This window comes from Pan troglodytes, chromosome 1 (assembly GCF_028858775.2).
Source record: "Pan troglodytes isolate AG18354 chromosome 1, NHGRI_mPanTro3-v2.0_pri, whole genome shotgun sequence".
Classification (NCBI taxonomy): Eukaryota; Metazoa; Chordata; class Mammalia; order Primates; family Hominidae; genus Pan; species Pan troglodytes.
Genome location: NC_072398.2, coordinates 223,384,088 through 223,401,146, shown reverse-complemented (window position 1 = coordinate 223,401,146; position 17,059 = coordinate 223,384,088). Strand labels below are relative to the sequence as shown.

Here is a 17,059-nt window from a genome sequence, read left to right as displayed (position 1 = left end):
CTGGTACTACCACAGCCACACAACACCATATCTGGCTTTTTTTTTTTTTTTTTTTTTTTTTTTTGAGATGGAGTCTGGCTCTGTTGCCCAGGCTTGAGTGCAGTGGTGTGATCTCGGCTCACTGGAACCTCTTCCTCCTGAGTTCAAGCGATTCTCCTGCCTCAACTTCCTAAGTAACTGAGATTACAGGCACCCGCCACCACGCCTGGCTAATTTTTGTATTTTTAGTAGACACAAGGTGTCGCCATGTTGGCCAGGTTGGCCTTGAACTCCTGACTTCAAGTGATCCACCCACCTCGGCCTCCCAAAGCGCTGGGATTATAGGTGTAAGCCACCACACCCAGCCTAACGTTTTTGTTTTTGTTTTTTTTACTTTCTGTAGAGACAGGGTCTGGTCAGAGACTGGTCTTACCAGTTCAACCTGGTCTTGAACTCCTGGCCTCAAGCACTCCTCTCTCCTTAGCCTCCCAAGGTGCTGGGATTATAGGCATGAGCCACCACACCCAGCTGTTCAGATATTTTTTCAATCAAATAGTACGGAACAAGGGCTGTGCCAAGTGGCTTTGTAATCTTAGCACTTTGGGGTACTGACACAGGAGGATCCCTTGAGTCCAGGAGTTCAAGACCAGCCTGGGCAACATAGGGAGACCCTGTCTCTACAAAAATTTAAAAATTTTTTAAATTTTAGGTAGCATATACCTATAGTCCTAGCTACATGAGAAGCTGAGAAAGGAGAATCACCTGAGCCCAGGAGGTTGGGGCTGCAGTGAGCCAGAATGGTGCCACTACACCCCTGCCTGGGTGACAGAGTGAGACCCTGTCTGTAAAACCAACAAAAAAACCCCAAAACATGAAACACCCCAAGAAGGGCAGGGCTGAAAGTCCTAACAGTGCCTGTAAGTAATAAAGAGCAATGCACTATCCCTGAAAGAACAAGAAGCTCAATAAAACTTGCAAAGGATCATTAAATCTAATATAGGCCTATGGAAACAAAAAGGCATTTAAATCGTAGGCAGTTATAAAAGCAGAGGGTTATTGATATTTGTGATCTAAAAATGCGGCTTGATGCCCCTTTTGGAAAAAAGATGATGAATATGATGAAAAGACAGTCTTAAGAATAAACTGACTGGGCACAGTGGCTCACGCCTGTAATCCCAACACTTTGGGAACCCAAGGCGGGAAGATCACTTGAGGTCAGTTTGAGACCAGCCTGGCCAACATGGTGAAACCCTGTCTCTACTAAAAATACAAAAATTAGGTCAGGCATGGTGGCTTATTCCTGTAATCCCAGCACTTTGGGAGGCCGAGGCAGGAGATCACCTGAGGTCAGGAGTTCAAGATCAGCCTGGCCAACATGGTGAAACCCCATCTCTACTAAAAATACAAAAATTAGCCAGGTGTGGTGGCACACGCCTGTAATCTCAGCTACTCGGGAGGCCGAGGCAGGAGAACTGCTTGAACCCGGGAGGCGGAGGCTGCAGTGAGTTGAGACTGCACCACTGCTCTCCAGCCTGGGCAAAAGAGCAAGACCCTGTCTCCCAAAAAAAAAAAAGGAATAAATTAACTGACAATTAGCTTTTACGGGAAAGCAGACACAACAACTGCTCCAGGTGAAAGGAACAGAGCTGAAAGCAGGCCCAGCTGGGTTCTCTGATGCCAGTAGCAGTCAGCCTTGGCATTATAGGTCAGCTGGGTGCTTTCAGAATTTTCTTAATTTGTTACATTATAAGTCGACAGCTAGTAATCATCTTTCATTTAGGGTAGCTGGATTAATCCCAACATTTGTATTAGCAATTCTTCTGAAAATCCAGCCATCTTAATATCTTTCACTAAAATCAAATATAAAAAGCAATCTCTCATGATCTTTATCAATGGTTATTTTTGGCATACTTAATGGGGAAGTATGCCAAAGCAGGGAAGCCACAGTAAATAATGAAAAAGCAATACAGCCTCTCTAAACTTCTGCACCACTAAAAAAGCAACCAGATTGGAGTTCTTTCTAAGCAACAAGTAGGTAACAAAAGTAATACAATCAGCATTTCCAAAAGAGCATTTTATAATAAATTTTCATTTTTAATTCTTAAATGGTACTATAGTATCAAGCATGGAAAGCACTAATGTTAGAAGTGATACTTACTAATGGTAAGTGCCTTACTTCAGCAAAAATAACTCTATTAACACTGGTTTGACTGAGTTCAATCGAGCCTCCCACCTCAGCCTCCTGAGTAGCTGGGACTGCAGACACATGCCATCACACCCAGATAATTTTTCATTTTTTTGCAGAGATGGGATTTCACCATGTTGTCCGGCCAGTCTTGAACTCCTGAGCTCAAGTGACCCAACCGCCCCAGCCTCCCAAGGTGCTGGGGATTACAGGCGTGAGCCATCATGTCCGGGCTGATTTGAGGTTTTAAATGACAAACAGCAGAACCTTCACTGTTTTTAATCTTAACTTTTAAATTATTTTCAACACCTAAGCAATCTACTGATTAGCATCCCTAGTCAAAAAGTATAGATCCTCTTTCCAGAAAAATGTACATATATAGGAGATTTTGCCAGCAATTTCAGGATGTTCACAGACCCTCTAAACTCAAGAGACTTTATGGATTTCAGATTAAGAATGACGAGAATTTGGGCTGGGCACAGTGGCTCACGCCTGTAATCCCAGCACTTTGGGAGGCCGAGGCGGGCAGATCACAAGGTCAGCAGTTCGAGACCAGCCTGGCCAACATGGTGAAACCCTATCTCTACTAAAAATACAAAACTTAGCCAGGCATGGTGGTGGACGCCTGTAATCCCAGCTACTCCAGAGGCTGAGGCAGGAGAATCGCTTGAACCCGGGAGGCAGAGGTGCAATGAGCCAAGACCGCGCCATTGCACTCCAGACATTGCTCTGGGCGACAGAGCAAGACTCCATCTCAAAAAATAAATAAATAAAAAAAGAATGACCAGAATTTGTATAATTCAAGTCTTACAGGATAATAGACAATGCTTAATGTATGCTTGCTATATGCTAAGTATGGTGCTAAGAAATTTAATGAATTATTTTATTTAATTTTTGCAACAACCCTTTGTCATAGATAGTAGTATTATTACACCCATACTACAAGTGAGAAAACTAAGAGTTAGAAAGGTTAATTAACATATCCTATGTTACCAAGAAACATGTCAAAAGAAAAAAAGTTCCCTAATGGAAAATGCACAACAAAAATAATGATTTAAAAAAAAAAAACAAAAAACCATACACCGGGCGCAGTGGCTCACACCTGTAATCCCAGCACTTTGGGAGCCCTAGGTGGGGGGATCCTGAGGTCAGGCAGTCAAGATCATACTGGCTAACACAGTGAAACCCCATCTCTACTAAAAATACAAAAAAGATTGCCAGGTGTGGTGGAATGCACCTGTAGTCCCAGCTACTCGGGAAGCTGAGGCAGGAGAATTGCTTGAACCCGGGAGGCGGAGGTTGCAGTGAACTGAGATCACGCCACTGCACTCCAGCCTGGGTGACAGAGCAAGACTCTGTCTCAAAAAACAACAACAACAAAACATACACAGCCAGGTACAGTGGCTCACACCTGTAATCCCAACACTTTGGGAAGCCAAGATGAGAGGATCACTTGAGGTCAGGAGTTCAAGACCAGCCTGGCCAATAAGGCAAAAAACCCTGTCTCTACTAAAAGTACAAAAACTAGCCAGGTGTGGTAGCCCACACCTGTAACCCCAGCTACTCAGGAGGCTGAGGCAGGAGAATCGCTTAAACCCAAGAGGTGGAGGTTGCAGTGAGCCGAGATCATGCCACTGCATTCCAGCCTGCATGACAGGGTGAGACTCTGTCTCAAAACAAAAACAACAACAACAAAAAAACACTACTCAAATAAAACAGTTCAAACCACCCCTACAATACTGTCCTACTATGTGTGTTAACCACTCAAAAGAGGTCAAACACACAAAAAGATATGGCTAAAAGAATTAAAATGCTAACTAACTAATATCCTCACTAGTCCTTGATCTTCTAGTGAGGAAGAGGATGGGTGCAGCCAACATGAGTCCTGTCCTGCAGAGCCACACCCTTGACAATGGAGATAAATGTGCACGTATGTCCCCTTGAAAGGTTGCACCTTTCCTGCTTTGGCTAGAGCCTCTGTCATGGTGCCACGTGGCCTCTATGTAAATCAGCTGGCGGGTAGAATCATTTCTGACCAGTTTAGGGAGGTTCTGGGCAATGTTATCTTTGCCTTCCTACCTCCCTCACTACTCCCTCCCCACCACTGAACACAGTACTTTTTACTAGAAAACATCCAAGCTAACAGATTCTCAGTACAAGTAAAAATGTTGCCTCTCCAGCAGATAGAAAAATGAACAGATAAGTTAAAACTTACAAAATTAAATCTGATGTTTATTCCATCATTAGTGTAGAAACACAGATCACATATACCTGAATATGCAAAGAAAGTTAAATTATGATGCAATCAATGCTATCCTATAAAAACTAAATTAACAAAAATAGTCTATTAGGGAAGACATCTGGTGTATCATGGCAAGAAATGTTAATGATATTGTCTGCAACCCTGTAATCAATTTTTTCTCCCAGCAGCTCTCTCATTACACTGTATTAGATCTGTGTGCCTGCAGGATTTATGAGAGCTCCACATATGGGGAAGCTTTGCCAACTGGATCTGATTCAGATCCAGCTCAAATGACTTTGGCAGCACAAAGCATCATTAAAGAACAATCAATACAGTTAGCTTTATGTAGCATCATCTTGAGTGAAAGAAGATTTATCCTCTCACTACAGAATCTCTTACACCTACATATAATGTACCCAAGTGCTCCACCAGTCATGAACTTATTTAAATCATCAGTAGACACAAATATTTTTATTGCTAAAAAATAAATACTAATCATTAATTCTAATATAAAAAGTTTACAAAAAAAATAATGTTATTATGGTGAAGACTTAAAATCCATTCAGCAAATCCGGTGAGTATTACAGTAAATAAAAGTATTAATAATAGCATCCACATTGATTAAGAAAATATCAGCCTGAAAGTACAATCTACTTTTTAGATATATGTGGAAATAAGACATATCGGTAAATAAGACATATTGGTAATTGGTAAAGGCTGAAGCTTTAAAAGTAGGTAGTCACATTGGGAATCTACTAATTTGTCCCGTAAGATGTCAGTCTTTCTCTGGGAATTAAAATTAGACTTTTATCTATACTACACTGGGTTCTGTCTTCCACTGTAAGACAGAGAATTCCAAGGTTTCCATAATGTGAAACCCCCACCCCTTTTTTTGGTATGACCCTTGAGTAATTACATCAGCAAATATGTAAACGTGTTATGCTGTTGCAACAATTACTCCTGATTTGGTTACAATTATCAATATATCATCTCTACTGTCTTGGTCCTCTTCATCTTACCCATGAATGGCGGCCCTAGCCTTCTACTTGGAACTTTCACCATCTTTCCCCGTTCCACACTGCAAATTGCTACAGTCAATCTTCTTAAGCAGTGGCCTGCAAGATGGCTTGCCTAGAATAAAAAAGCTTACACAAGCTCTCTACTGCCTATTACACAAAATCTTAACTTTGCTAACTTTGAAGATCCTCTATAATCTAGCCCCATTTTATATCTCCACATCTGCCTCCCCAAATCCACTAACCTGTGCTCTTCAGTGACGTCCTGCGGGTCATCCTCTCACAACTCCCAGACTCGTCAGCCTCACTGCCTGTGTTGCTTATAAGGACAGGCTGCCATGTACACCTGGAAGGCTCCTACACTCTGCCTATCCACTTCTTATTGATGTGTGAAAAACATACCCAGCTCCTCAAAACCTACCCACCCTCACAGAACTTCCCCAAGTGCCACAGCCCATCTGGAGCACTTTCTTTTCTTCGACCCAAGATATTAATATTCTATACTGCAACTGAACAACTCACCATATATTGACAGTATCTTGCATTGTGTGTGTCTAAGTGTGAGAGAGCTTGCTATCCTTTTGTATTATTTGCTAATTCAGTATGAACTGGGGTGCCACAGTCACTTCTTTACACTGACGTCAATGCTTAACTGCAACCACACTTCTTTCATATTAACCCACTATTCATTCAGAATAATAAATACTCGACTTTCAGAAAACACTACCATTAAATCCTCCATTAAGTCCTACCATTACAGGAAAAAAAAGGAAGACAAGTGTGAACTTTCCTAAAAAGGGAGATGTACTAAACGATAATAACCCCTATGATCACCCACATGGGTCCCTGTGTTTTAAGGGATAAAGCACTACAGATACTTCATCCTGCTGCCTCTTACACATCCCTCAGGACCACCACTAGTAACAGACGAATAACCAAGGGATAGCTGTTAAGAAGTATAGCTACAGCCCGACCCAAGCCTCTTGAAGGGCATATTCTGCATCTAGCACTGGAGAAAAGCCTCGCTATTTCTGAGCAACACCCTACAAAATGTCACCCGAGAGGACAACACCCAAAATAGTTTAGATTGGTGGGCCATGAGTCCCAATGAGCCTGGGGAAACGCACATTCCACACTTGAACTCAAACTTACCCCCTTTTTTCCCCATTTCAGTTGCCAACATCCATACTCGCTGCTGATTGCCAGCTCCTGCTCCTTGCAGCAGCCCAGCATGCTCTCTGCTGGTGCCAAAATACCCTTCCACCAAACCCCGCTAACTTCTGGAACTGTCCTAGAGGGGTAAGGCAAGTCCCGTATTTTGCTTCCTCTGTGCATGTACTTGTTACTCCTTTAAAAACACATATAATACAGCACATTTTAAAAGGGGCTCTGGGGAGGGACTAATATTCCTATTTTATACCCTATGGGATATAAAATACTGATAGCTTTTAAAAACGGGATTCTCCTTACCCCTACAGGCCCTCTCCCGGCTTCAGAAAGATGCTGTGGTGGCTGTGATGCCACCGGCAGAGAGCATGCTGGGGGGTCACACAAAGCAGGAGTTGGAGATCTGCAACAGGCCTGGGAGTTGTGGACCTAAAAAAGAAAACAGTTTTAAGTTAACGTGCCCAATGCCCCATCATGCCCTGGTTATTAGGGGCACGCAGCACACAAGTCGGTATCTGCAAAAACTCTTTAGCAGATGACCTCTGAAACCTCAGATAATTTGTTCTACCACTAAAGTTAACCTTTTTGCATTAATCAAAGCTGTTACCTTATTTCAGTGTGAACAAACGTATGACCCTTCTGGCTCCACACTTTAATCCAGGTCCTATCATAAAGCAGTATGGTGTGTGCCCCTCAAAATAACCAAGTTAAGATGTGAGATAGTGCCAAAGCACAGTTAACAGCAACATGCTACGCTTATAATAAAAACAGAAATGCAATGGTGTCAGATAAACACAACCATAAAATGAATCACAAGTGGACAAACTGAGCTTTCAGAAGAGTTTCTAATGACAGAAGCTAGAGACATAAGACATGTACTTAATAAGGAAATAGGGCATTTGGGTGGCCAAAGAAAGGCCCTGCCATTTTCTCAAAGTTCAAGTTTAACTGTGTAAAGCTGAAGGCAAAGTAAATAGACAAAGGCCCCAAAACAGAGGGAAAAAGACAACATTCACATGAGTTATAATTTTCTCCAAACGCCCACAAGGTGAGTATAATGAATAGGCACAGAGCATAAAGTTCCAGAAAGACATTACTTATTTTTATAGGCAAAACTAGTTTAGTATGTATCACGTGTCTTTTTAAAATTAACTTTGAAAACATTTAAAAACCAGGGAAAAAAAGACTATAGAGCAACTTCTGAAAGCTAGCACAGTGTACCTCAGATAACAGTTTGAATATGTTCCTTTTCAAATATTTTAGACAGCACATAACATTTTTAAACCAATTTCATGTGGTTTTGAATGAACTAAAAAAAATCCATAAAATCCCAATACTTCTATAAGAACCTGTCTTACGGTTGTCTAAAAATTACAGATGAACAACCTTTTAATATTAGATCATTATTAGGGTGTCCTGTTACACATAATTCCCTTTGAAAAGCAAAGAACAATTAACAACTTTCTGTAAACAAAGATTTTAATATATTTCATTATCTATTTTTGTAAGTCTCTTAAGCTCCCTACACATAGACACACACACACACACAAAACAAAACAAATACCAGGAAAATAAGCTAATGTTCAGAATGTTTTATCATGATCATTTTCTTTTCTTTTTCTAAAGATGACCATCTAGAGTACATCCTGGGATCTACACTAAAATATCTGTGCAGTCAGTCCCTGATTCTCATGGCCTCAGTGACAGTATAGCTGACAGAGTGTCAGTAGCCACAACCTTCTCACCACACACCTTCTCCCCACCATCACCAACACTGCAAACTCCAAATTAAAGATTCAATTGTACATTTGAATGTACAGCATATTCAATATTTTTTGCCAGAAGCATCAAAATAAAAATGGACTTCTGGATAATCTCTTCCACTAGGAATATGACTGCCCAAACCACTCAAATCCTTACATTCAAATTAAGGGTTTTAAATCAAAAACACCTGGTAAAGCATTTCCAGACACTTTGGCATTATTTTAAACATGCAAATAGTTCAAGTAATTATTAAAACATTTTATGCATTTTAAAAAGGCATTTTTTTCAAAACAAGTCATTGTTCTCACATACGAAATGAGAAAACTTTGACAGTATCTGTTTCCCTAATTTTTTTTTAGTACTTCTAACAGGTTTTTCTTGGACTATTGAGTTGGTTCTTAATGCAAGCATCCATATATACATACAAATTACAAATTTCCAATGGAAAAGAATTAAGTTTGAACAAGACTTTACCAATATTCTTGCACAGTAGATGGCTGCAAATATCAGATTGTCTCAACCTTTCTTAAGCTCCTTTAAAATTAGAATACCTAGAGTTTTCTGCATTGAAAAAAATTTCACATATAGATAACAATTTTAGTAAGTAACATTTTCAGAAATATATTTTATGGAAATATATATAATTAAACAAAACTTTTTCAATAGTTTCTTAGAGTCCCTTGACCCAAGTAAATTAGAAGAAAATGAATTACCCAACCTCACAGTAGTAGTTAAACACTAAAACTTAAAATCCCAAGTGCCCGACCCTGACTGGCAGCCACAAGTGAAGACAAATTGCTGGGAAGCTCAGAAAATGGGGCCAGCAAAATGCTGGGATTATTTATTCCCAAGGCCTCATTTTGATTTCCACTTATGTTAATACCACCCTGTCCATTTAGAGGTTGACATCAATATCATGCAAAAAGGATGTGGTGGTTCAAAAAACTTTCAATACCATTACTCCATAATTGTGGCGGGAGGGGAGTATAGATATACAACCTCCTCTGACTCAGTCCACCAAACTCAGGGCTAAAGAATTCCATCTTGCTTGATGCGGTGGTTCATGCCTGTAATCCCAACACTTTGGGAGGCTGAGGCGGGCGGATCACAAGGTCAGGAGTTCAAGACCAGCCTGGCCAATGTAGTGAAACCCCGTCTCTACTAATAATACAAAAACATAGCCGCGGGTGGTGGCAGGTGTCTGTAATTCCAGCTACTTGGGAGGCTGAGGCAGGAGAATCGCTTGAACCCAGAGGCGGAGGCTGGAAAAGAGCTGAGATCGTGCCATTGCACTCCAGCCTGGGTGACAAGAGTGAAACTCTGTCTCCAAAAAAAAAAAAAAGAATTCCATCCTACCTCTTGCCTCTTAAAGAATTAAACAAAATTAGAAATCACAAATTTGTATGTGAAAAGGCCACTTGGTCCTTGGATATAATAGCTGAAAATACTTGATAACGAACTTTAATGTAAAGTTTTCACTTCATTATCCAACACTACACAACAAGTCACAAAGGTGTAACTGGGTGATACTGACCTTTTTATATGGTACAAGCCAAGAAAGTAAAGAGAAGAAGGAGCTATAGAAAGAAATACTCAATTTTGCAGGCCTACCTTGAAGGACTGTCAAAAACAAAAACAGAAACAACTGATGTGTCACACAGAAACAAATCATCATAGCGTAAGGCATTTTTCATAACAGTTGGCCTTTTCTGGGAGGTTCACACGTATACTAGGCCCTCATTTATCTTTGCTGAAAGTCAGTCATATGGAAAACTCAAAACAATATAATGATGCCTAAAAAATGTTATGACTTAGGCTACATTCATTCAAATTTGTGAAGAAAACAAGAAACTGAATTTTCTTCAAGTATTTTAAAAGAAATAAAGTTTTATTATTTCTATACATTACGCACTGTAGGCTAACCAAAGGTAATTGAGTAGACTTCTTTGGCTTGTTTAAGAGAATGTTAATTTGTTGTTGATGTATGCACTGTATCAAACAACTACTACTAAAGTTTTTCAAAAATACTTATCCAGTGAATTTACTCCACTTAAATGATACTTCATTCAGTATTCAATAAATACTTACTGTGGACATTATAGCCAGCCAATGTGCTAAGCACACAATATATAATACATCAGTGAATAAAAAGCATAAACCTAAGGTACCAACGAAACATCAACATCACAATCAGTGACATTCTATGGGGCACTGGACACTTTGTAAGTCTGACCTTTTAATCTAAAAACAATCTACTTGGCAAGGTAGGTACTTTATATCCCAACTTCACAGGTAACTAAAGAAAGTTAAGAGGCTTAAGTGTATTTCCCAAGGTCAGGAAAGATGGCAACTGATGGATGGAGTATGTGAACTCAGACAACCTGATTTCGAAGTCCGAGCTCTGAACCTGGGCAATCTACCATCCCTCATCTCAATCCCAGAATAACAGATCCTAAATTCTGAATTAGCCATGTTCAAATTATGTGGACCTTCCTGCCCACCCCCCAACCAAAGAAGGGCTCTAATACAAGATTTACCTCCTTTTAAACGAATGCCCATTCCGTGAATGTCCATACACTACACCTTCTGTGCTGAGTGGTAACAGCCAAGCTGGGACTAAAGAAATGCGGTCGATAATGCATAAGTCTGATAATTAAGTCACTGTGTGTACACTTGAATGTGTGCACAAAGAGTACGTGTAATTAAGTCGCTTCTGATGATATCTCCCAGCATCATCTATGGTTCTAAGAAGAAGACATAATTACTCATCCTCAGTAAGTTTTTATTACAAAGGAGGAGAAATAGCTTCTTGTTACTTTTAATCCATTTTTAAGAAAATGAATTTGGTGGAGGGCGGGCAATCTCAATGGCAAGTGGAACCTAAGATGAAGTTAATTTCTCTGCAGCCCTTCTGCTGTTGTACTGTCAGGGAAGGCATGAATAAAGGGTAGTGAGTAGCAAACAACTTATGAGTACAGACCAGGCATCAGAGAGAAATTCCAAGTGTTTTTCCTCCAACTGCTCACATTTGACAATGAAACAACGAGAGGGATATGGTATTAAACGATAAATAACTTGGCCCCCACATTCACAGCAATAATGGAAATGTGCATTCTCCAAGGTAACTAGTAGTATGCATCCTTAGCTATTCCACATTCAGAACTAGCACTTAGAAAGTAGGCTGTTAGGGACACAAATGATACAGCGGCATTCTCATCTATGCGGAGCCGTAACAATATGTCGAGCCCAGCTAACCATCACCTGAAACACTTTAACATCCCTAACTATCACCCCCAACTCTAAGGAATCTCTGTATCTGGCTTAACTTTAAGGACAATTTTCCAAGTTTTAATAAAACAGTTAAGGAACCAAAATGAATCAATGTCATTAACCCAAAATAGTACTTATAGCTACATATACTACCTAGAAACTCATTTGGTATAAGTAACAGCTGAAACACCTATGTAACTTTAGGAAACCAAAAGCATGTTTTCCTCTACTGTATGAATGACAGCAATGCAAGAATCCACACTGAATTTCCATGGAGAATATTACAGGACTGAGTTTGCTTACTTATCTGTGAATAAAGAAAGGTAGTAACTGCTACAAGGAACTACTTATTATACAAGGAACTCCTCAGTGTTATACTGAATGAAAATTAGTGTCTCCATGACCTTGTTAGCATTCTCGGACTCCATGATTACTTCCAGATGGCAAATTATTTGTATTATACTTAATGCCTGGGTTTCTATAAAAATATGATTTTATTGTTTTTCGTAAACACACAAATCATTTCTTTTAGAACTAAAGTGAATGCCCTTCTTGTCAATCCTATTCAGAATGTTCTCCAAAGAAGACTGACATCCAATAATGCCACAAGTTGTCTGTCCACTTAGAATCTAAGATCACTGAGGGAATAAACAATATTTTATACTTCTTCAGTCTCCCTTTAGGTGCTGAGTTCCATAAAGAACACAAAGCAGGTATTCAGTAAATGCCTGTGGAAGTCCCTGATTATAGCTCAAAACATTTCTATTTGCACTCTGTGATATAATGCTCCTCAATGATATTGACTCATTCAGAACAAAACCCTAAAAGTAACTAAGTCACATGGTGACCTATAAAAGCTATGAGAGGGCAGCAGAAGGGTTGGAGATATTAATCTAGGCTCTTTCCATTGCAATTCATGAAGAGCCACTCAAGCTAGCCAGGTGAGAGCTCTTTACTCAGAGCGAACAGGATAATCTAAGAATCCCGTGGGAAGAACATCAGTGCAGTGGGACCCAGGAGAGTCAAGGAAGAGACGGCTGTGCACACACTTCCCTTGGCAGTCCGCTGCTCTTCCCACAGCTTGCCTGTCCTCTGCTTTTCCCAGTTTCCTACCCTAGCAAGTGAGCTTGCCTATGCCAGCCCTAACCTTGCTCTTGTCATTCAGGTAATTCTTTTATTTTTAATTTTTACAGATATATTAGGGGTAATTCTTGAATATCTATTCACCTTTCCCCTCTACTAACTGCCTCAGTCTCTCAGTTTCTCAACTCTAAATTCTAGAAATGAAATTTGGCTCAATTAATCTTTTCATGCCAGGCCACAAGGATCGCACACTGTCATTCCATATTACTAGTCCTTCAAAAAGCTAAATAAAGACTTTGCCAGCTATTTTACTAATTAGTTCAGAAATCTACAGTGCGAAGCGACCTTTTTAATCAACACCACTTCTTTCTCCTGCTTCTAAGTACGCGCTGTCCCTAATTCTACCCTGCCTCTTCTGCTTGCCTGAGCTCCTGCTTTTGACTACTTCTTCCATAAATACTTTGGTCAGCGCATTCAAACAAAATCAGACCTCTCCATTTGTAAATAAGCCCAATCAAATGAATACTTCCTAAGAGAATGAAAGCTTCCTAATAGAATACATAATTCCTACCTTGAAAACCTCAGCTCAGTTAGGAACTTAATTGCTTGATACTATCATAGCCTCCACCTACCCTGTGGAAGTGTGGGCTTGAAATACACCTACTAGTGTAGGACGGTGGTGTCCCTATGTGTTTTGATGGTTGAATATTAATAAAGCAGAAGCCATGGATCTTATCCCCATAGGCAAGATAACCACACAACCTATCATCCACACTCAAGACATTTTTGAGAGTGAAAGGGGAGGCTGTTTAATAGTCTGGCAGGACAACAGACAGGGATCAGGACATAGAGGCAGCTGTGTTCTATACCACAGACTCGATTCTAAGGGAATGCAGCAGCAGAGTTGAGAAGACAACCCAGGTCCCCACATAAAATACAAAGACCCTTCTCCTTATCTCATAAAGAGCTATTTCATGAAATGTGACCCAAGGCCCTTGGTTCAATAAACTGCCATTATTCTAGCCTCGGTGACTGGCGGTAGATGTCTCCTCCTCCCCACGCCTCACCTCATTAGCTTTTGTTGTCTTTAACATCGTAATCGTACCTACTAATCTGTATCATAAAGGGCATTCACCCAGTTACTTTTACAGTGCCCAAACATCCTTTATACACAAAATTTCACCATGGCAAAGGGATTCTCATTTATAGTATAAACAATGAAACACATCTCTCAGTTATAACCCCAAACCAACTTTTTATTTTATGATTATTAAAAAGATAAAATACCTAATTACTCAACATTTCAAAGCCATCGGGTTTTTGTTTCTTTCATTGCTCCACTAGTCATGTTATTTGCTGGGAGCAAAATCAAATTCAATTTCTTCTTCTTCTTAAAATCTTGCAGAGAAACAAAGCTTATTTCCTTCTGCTCATCTTTTACCCTTATAGCTTCAGTAAACTGAAGGAGAAAAAAATCTTGATCATTCTCATCTGATTATCTTTTAATAAGTACAGAGAAGTAAGAAAATAAGAAAGTGGAAATAACTATATTTATTCCCAGAGCAAATATTTCATCATCTGTTGTTCTTACACAACAACTATGAGGATGTGCTGAATACAGAACCTCAAACAAAAACATGAGAAACAGCAGTGTGTGATTTAGAAAAAGGTATCTAAACATACTGCACCCTACTTCTCACACTGTTTTTGTAGACAGCTTTAATGTGTTGTATTAGACCAATACTGACAACAGAAGCTTTAGCTTTTATTGCTGTTAATACCCTGAGCAATTACCGTAACTCAGCAGGAACCTCTGCCCAGAACAGCAACTATCACATTGTAATCAGCATTTCATAAGAGATGCTGTTCAAACAGGAAGGCACCTGCTAATGTGCAAAAACTGTACAAAGGGGGCTCAAGATCTAATAGGTAAAATAAAAATATTTACAATTTTATTTCACAGCTATATATTTTTCACGGTGCGCTGATGTTTGGTTTAGTAAAAATCACACACAAAGACAATGGGCAGGAAAAGGGCAGTAGCAGCAGCCACTACCAAAACAAAACTCTTCAGGAATAAGGCTACACCCATATTTCAGGTGTCAGTGCTGTATCTGTTAAAAAAAAAAAAAAAAAAAAACACTTTGGAAGGAAAGATATAATAAGTAGCAAAGACCTCTAAAAATGGTTTTTAAAAATTCATATAGACATAAAAACTGGATAGAAAGCATTTGATTTACAAGATTAAACTGCAAGGCCACCTTGCAATGCAACCAGGAAAGTTAAAAGCCGCTTATCAAGAATAGATCCATCTTAGAAGTAAATAGCACATTTGACTTCATCTTAAAACAGTAAGCATGCAATAACTTAAGCAATAACTTTTTAACAAAGAAAAATAAAATGTGATTTTTTTTTTTACTGAATATACTACTTTGGTACTTGGGCCATTAAAAATGATAAAAAACAAAGGAGATGCAGAGAAAGATCTTTTCAAACTACATTTCTTTATAGACTGAAATATCACATACAACATATGTCAGAACACAAATATTGTCAAATTACAAAGGGTGTTGGAAATAAGAGCATTCACAGATAGTGATACACATCTCTACAAAGCTAAGGAATTAGGAATTCTCTAGGCCTAAGAGCACAGACAGTGGTTCACAATCTTCAAAGTACTAGGATCCCTTGTAAGATCAAAATGTTTCAAAAGATTCCCAAATGATACTACTTCAGTAGTATTTCAAATACCAATTGTTTGAGGAAAATAACAAACAAACAGTGGTTCCTGGCTGGCATGGTAGCTCACGTTTGTAATCCCAGCACTTTGGGAGGCCAAAGCAGGCAAATCACTTGAGGTCAGAAGTTGGAGACCAGCCTGGCCAACATGGTGAAACCCTGTTCTCTGCTAAAAATACAAAAAAAATCAGCCGGTTGTACTGGCACGCACCTGTAATCCCAGCTACTGGGGAGGCTGAGGCAGGAGAATCACTTGTTTCCGGGAGGCAGAGGCTGCGGTGAGCCAAGACTGCACCACTGCACTCCAGCCTGGGTGACAGAGCAAGACTCTGTTTCAAACAACAACAACAACAAATAGTGGTTCTTAACTGTGTATTGCTTTTAAATAAGTGAAATTTTTAAAAATCATAAAAGCATACTGAAAACAGGCTGAAAAATCGTTGTCCAGATATGTGAGATCAATTTATTTACATAAAGCTTAGCATGTTTATTTGCAGACCTCTGCCAAATCTCTGCAGACATCCAGGGATCCAAAGCCTAAAGGGTGAGAACCACTGGCCCTAAAAAAGCGATTTCATAATGAGGAACATCAACACTTATATATTCAGGAAGAATTTTTAATGAGAAAGTACAGTAGCTATGTCCTTACTTCTGCAACACATGCACTAAAACTGGAAAGAAAGTATAACAACTTTACCACGCCCAAGCCAGACTTCTTTCAACCGCTACCCCGGGAAACCCCCACAACAATTTCAACATCATATACTCCACACCTGCCGAAATATTGAAGGAAGTGACAGGTTTCCACTGGAAACTATTCTCTGACCCGTTTATATTATTTCCCCTACTCATCAATTTACTGCATTTACTTTACTTCAGGCTCTTAACAATGGCTGAGAAGAAACAAGCTACTTCAGAAATCCAAGGGACTATCTGAAATTGTCAAAAGTTACTAAAGGGATAAAAACTTCAGAAATAGTGTTTACAATATAAGCATTATGAGAGTAAGTGTTACAAAGCTGAAAAGATGGAACTAGTAACCCCCATTTCAGTGCTACTGCCACGAGGCAGTTAGCACTCAAAAGGTGAACTGGTAACCACGTCAACAGCGATGGAGGAACAATAAGAGATAGCCAATGGAACTGGAAAAAGAGAGAATACAGAGCAGAGTGAACAGCACATTAAAAACGCTTACCAGTTTGAAGTCTTGAATGCTACAGATGAAATACGGTGTGTTTGGCCTCCGACTCTCGATATACACACAGTCTTTAAAAGAAAAAGAAATTTTAAAACAATGGCATTTACCTTTAAGGAACAAAGACAGGGCCCATAAAGCCACTGCATAAATAAATAAATGACAAAGCATATATCTTTTACTGTAAATTTTTTCCAAAAGATGATATTAAATTGCAAATATCTTTAGGCTAAAGGAAAACTGCCCTTTGGTTCTTTCTGATTATTTTTCTAATAATTTAAAGAATCTGATGAAGCCTAAATTATTTTCTTCAGAGTCCCTGAAGAAGAAGGGGAGGAGTCCAAGGGATTATCCATATTCAGATGAAGACATTTAGATAAAAGAAACCGCTTGCTCAAGATCACACATCAACATGAAAT

At 39.5% G+C, this 17,059-nt stretch overlaps 1 protein-coding gene across 12 annotated transcripts in view; it reads right to left on the bottom strand.

The window, feature by feature from the left end:
• RERE (arginine-glutamic acid dipeptide repeats) overlaps positions 1–17,059 on the bottom strand; it is a 464,385-nt gene that overhangs the window by 251,732 nt on the left and 195,594 nt on the right. For 7 of the 12 annotated variants that reach the window (XM_001159509.7, XM_054662477.2, XM_054662484.2 and 4 more), the window contains 2 exons: positions 16,641–16,711; positions 6,893–7,018 (listed from right to left, as the gene is read on the bottom strand). The exons of 1 other annotated variant lie outside the window; for it this stretch is intronic. In XM_001159509.7, coding sequence (XP_001159509.2) covers positions 6,893–7,018; positions 16,641–16,711 — 197 coding nt within the window. The remainder of the gene's footprint in view (positions 1–6,892; positions 7,019–16,640; positions 16,712–17,059) is intronic. 4 more of the 12 variants (XM_009447680.5, XM_054662503.2, XM_054662513.2 and 1 more) reach the window with 1 other exon arrangement.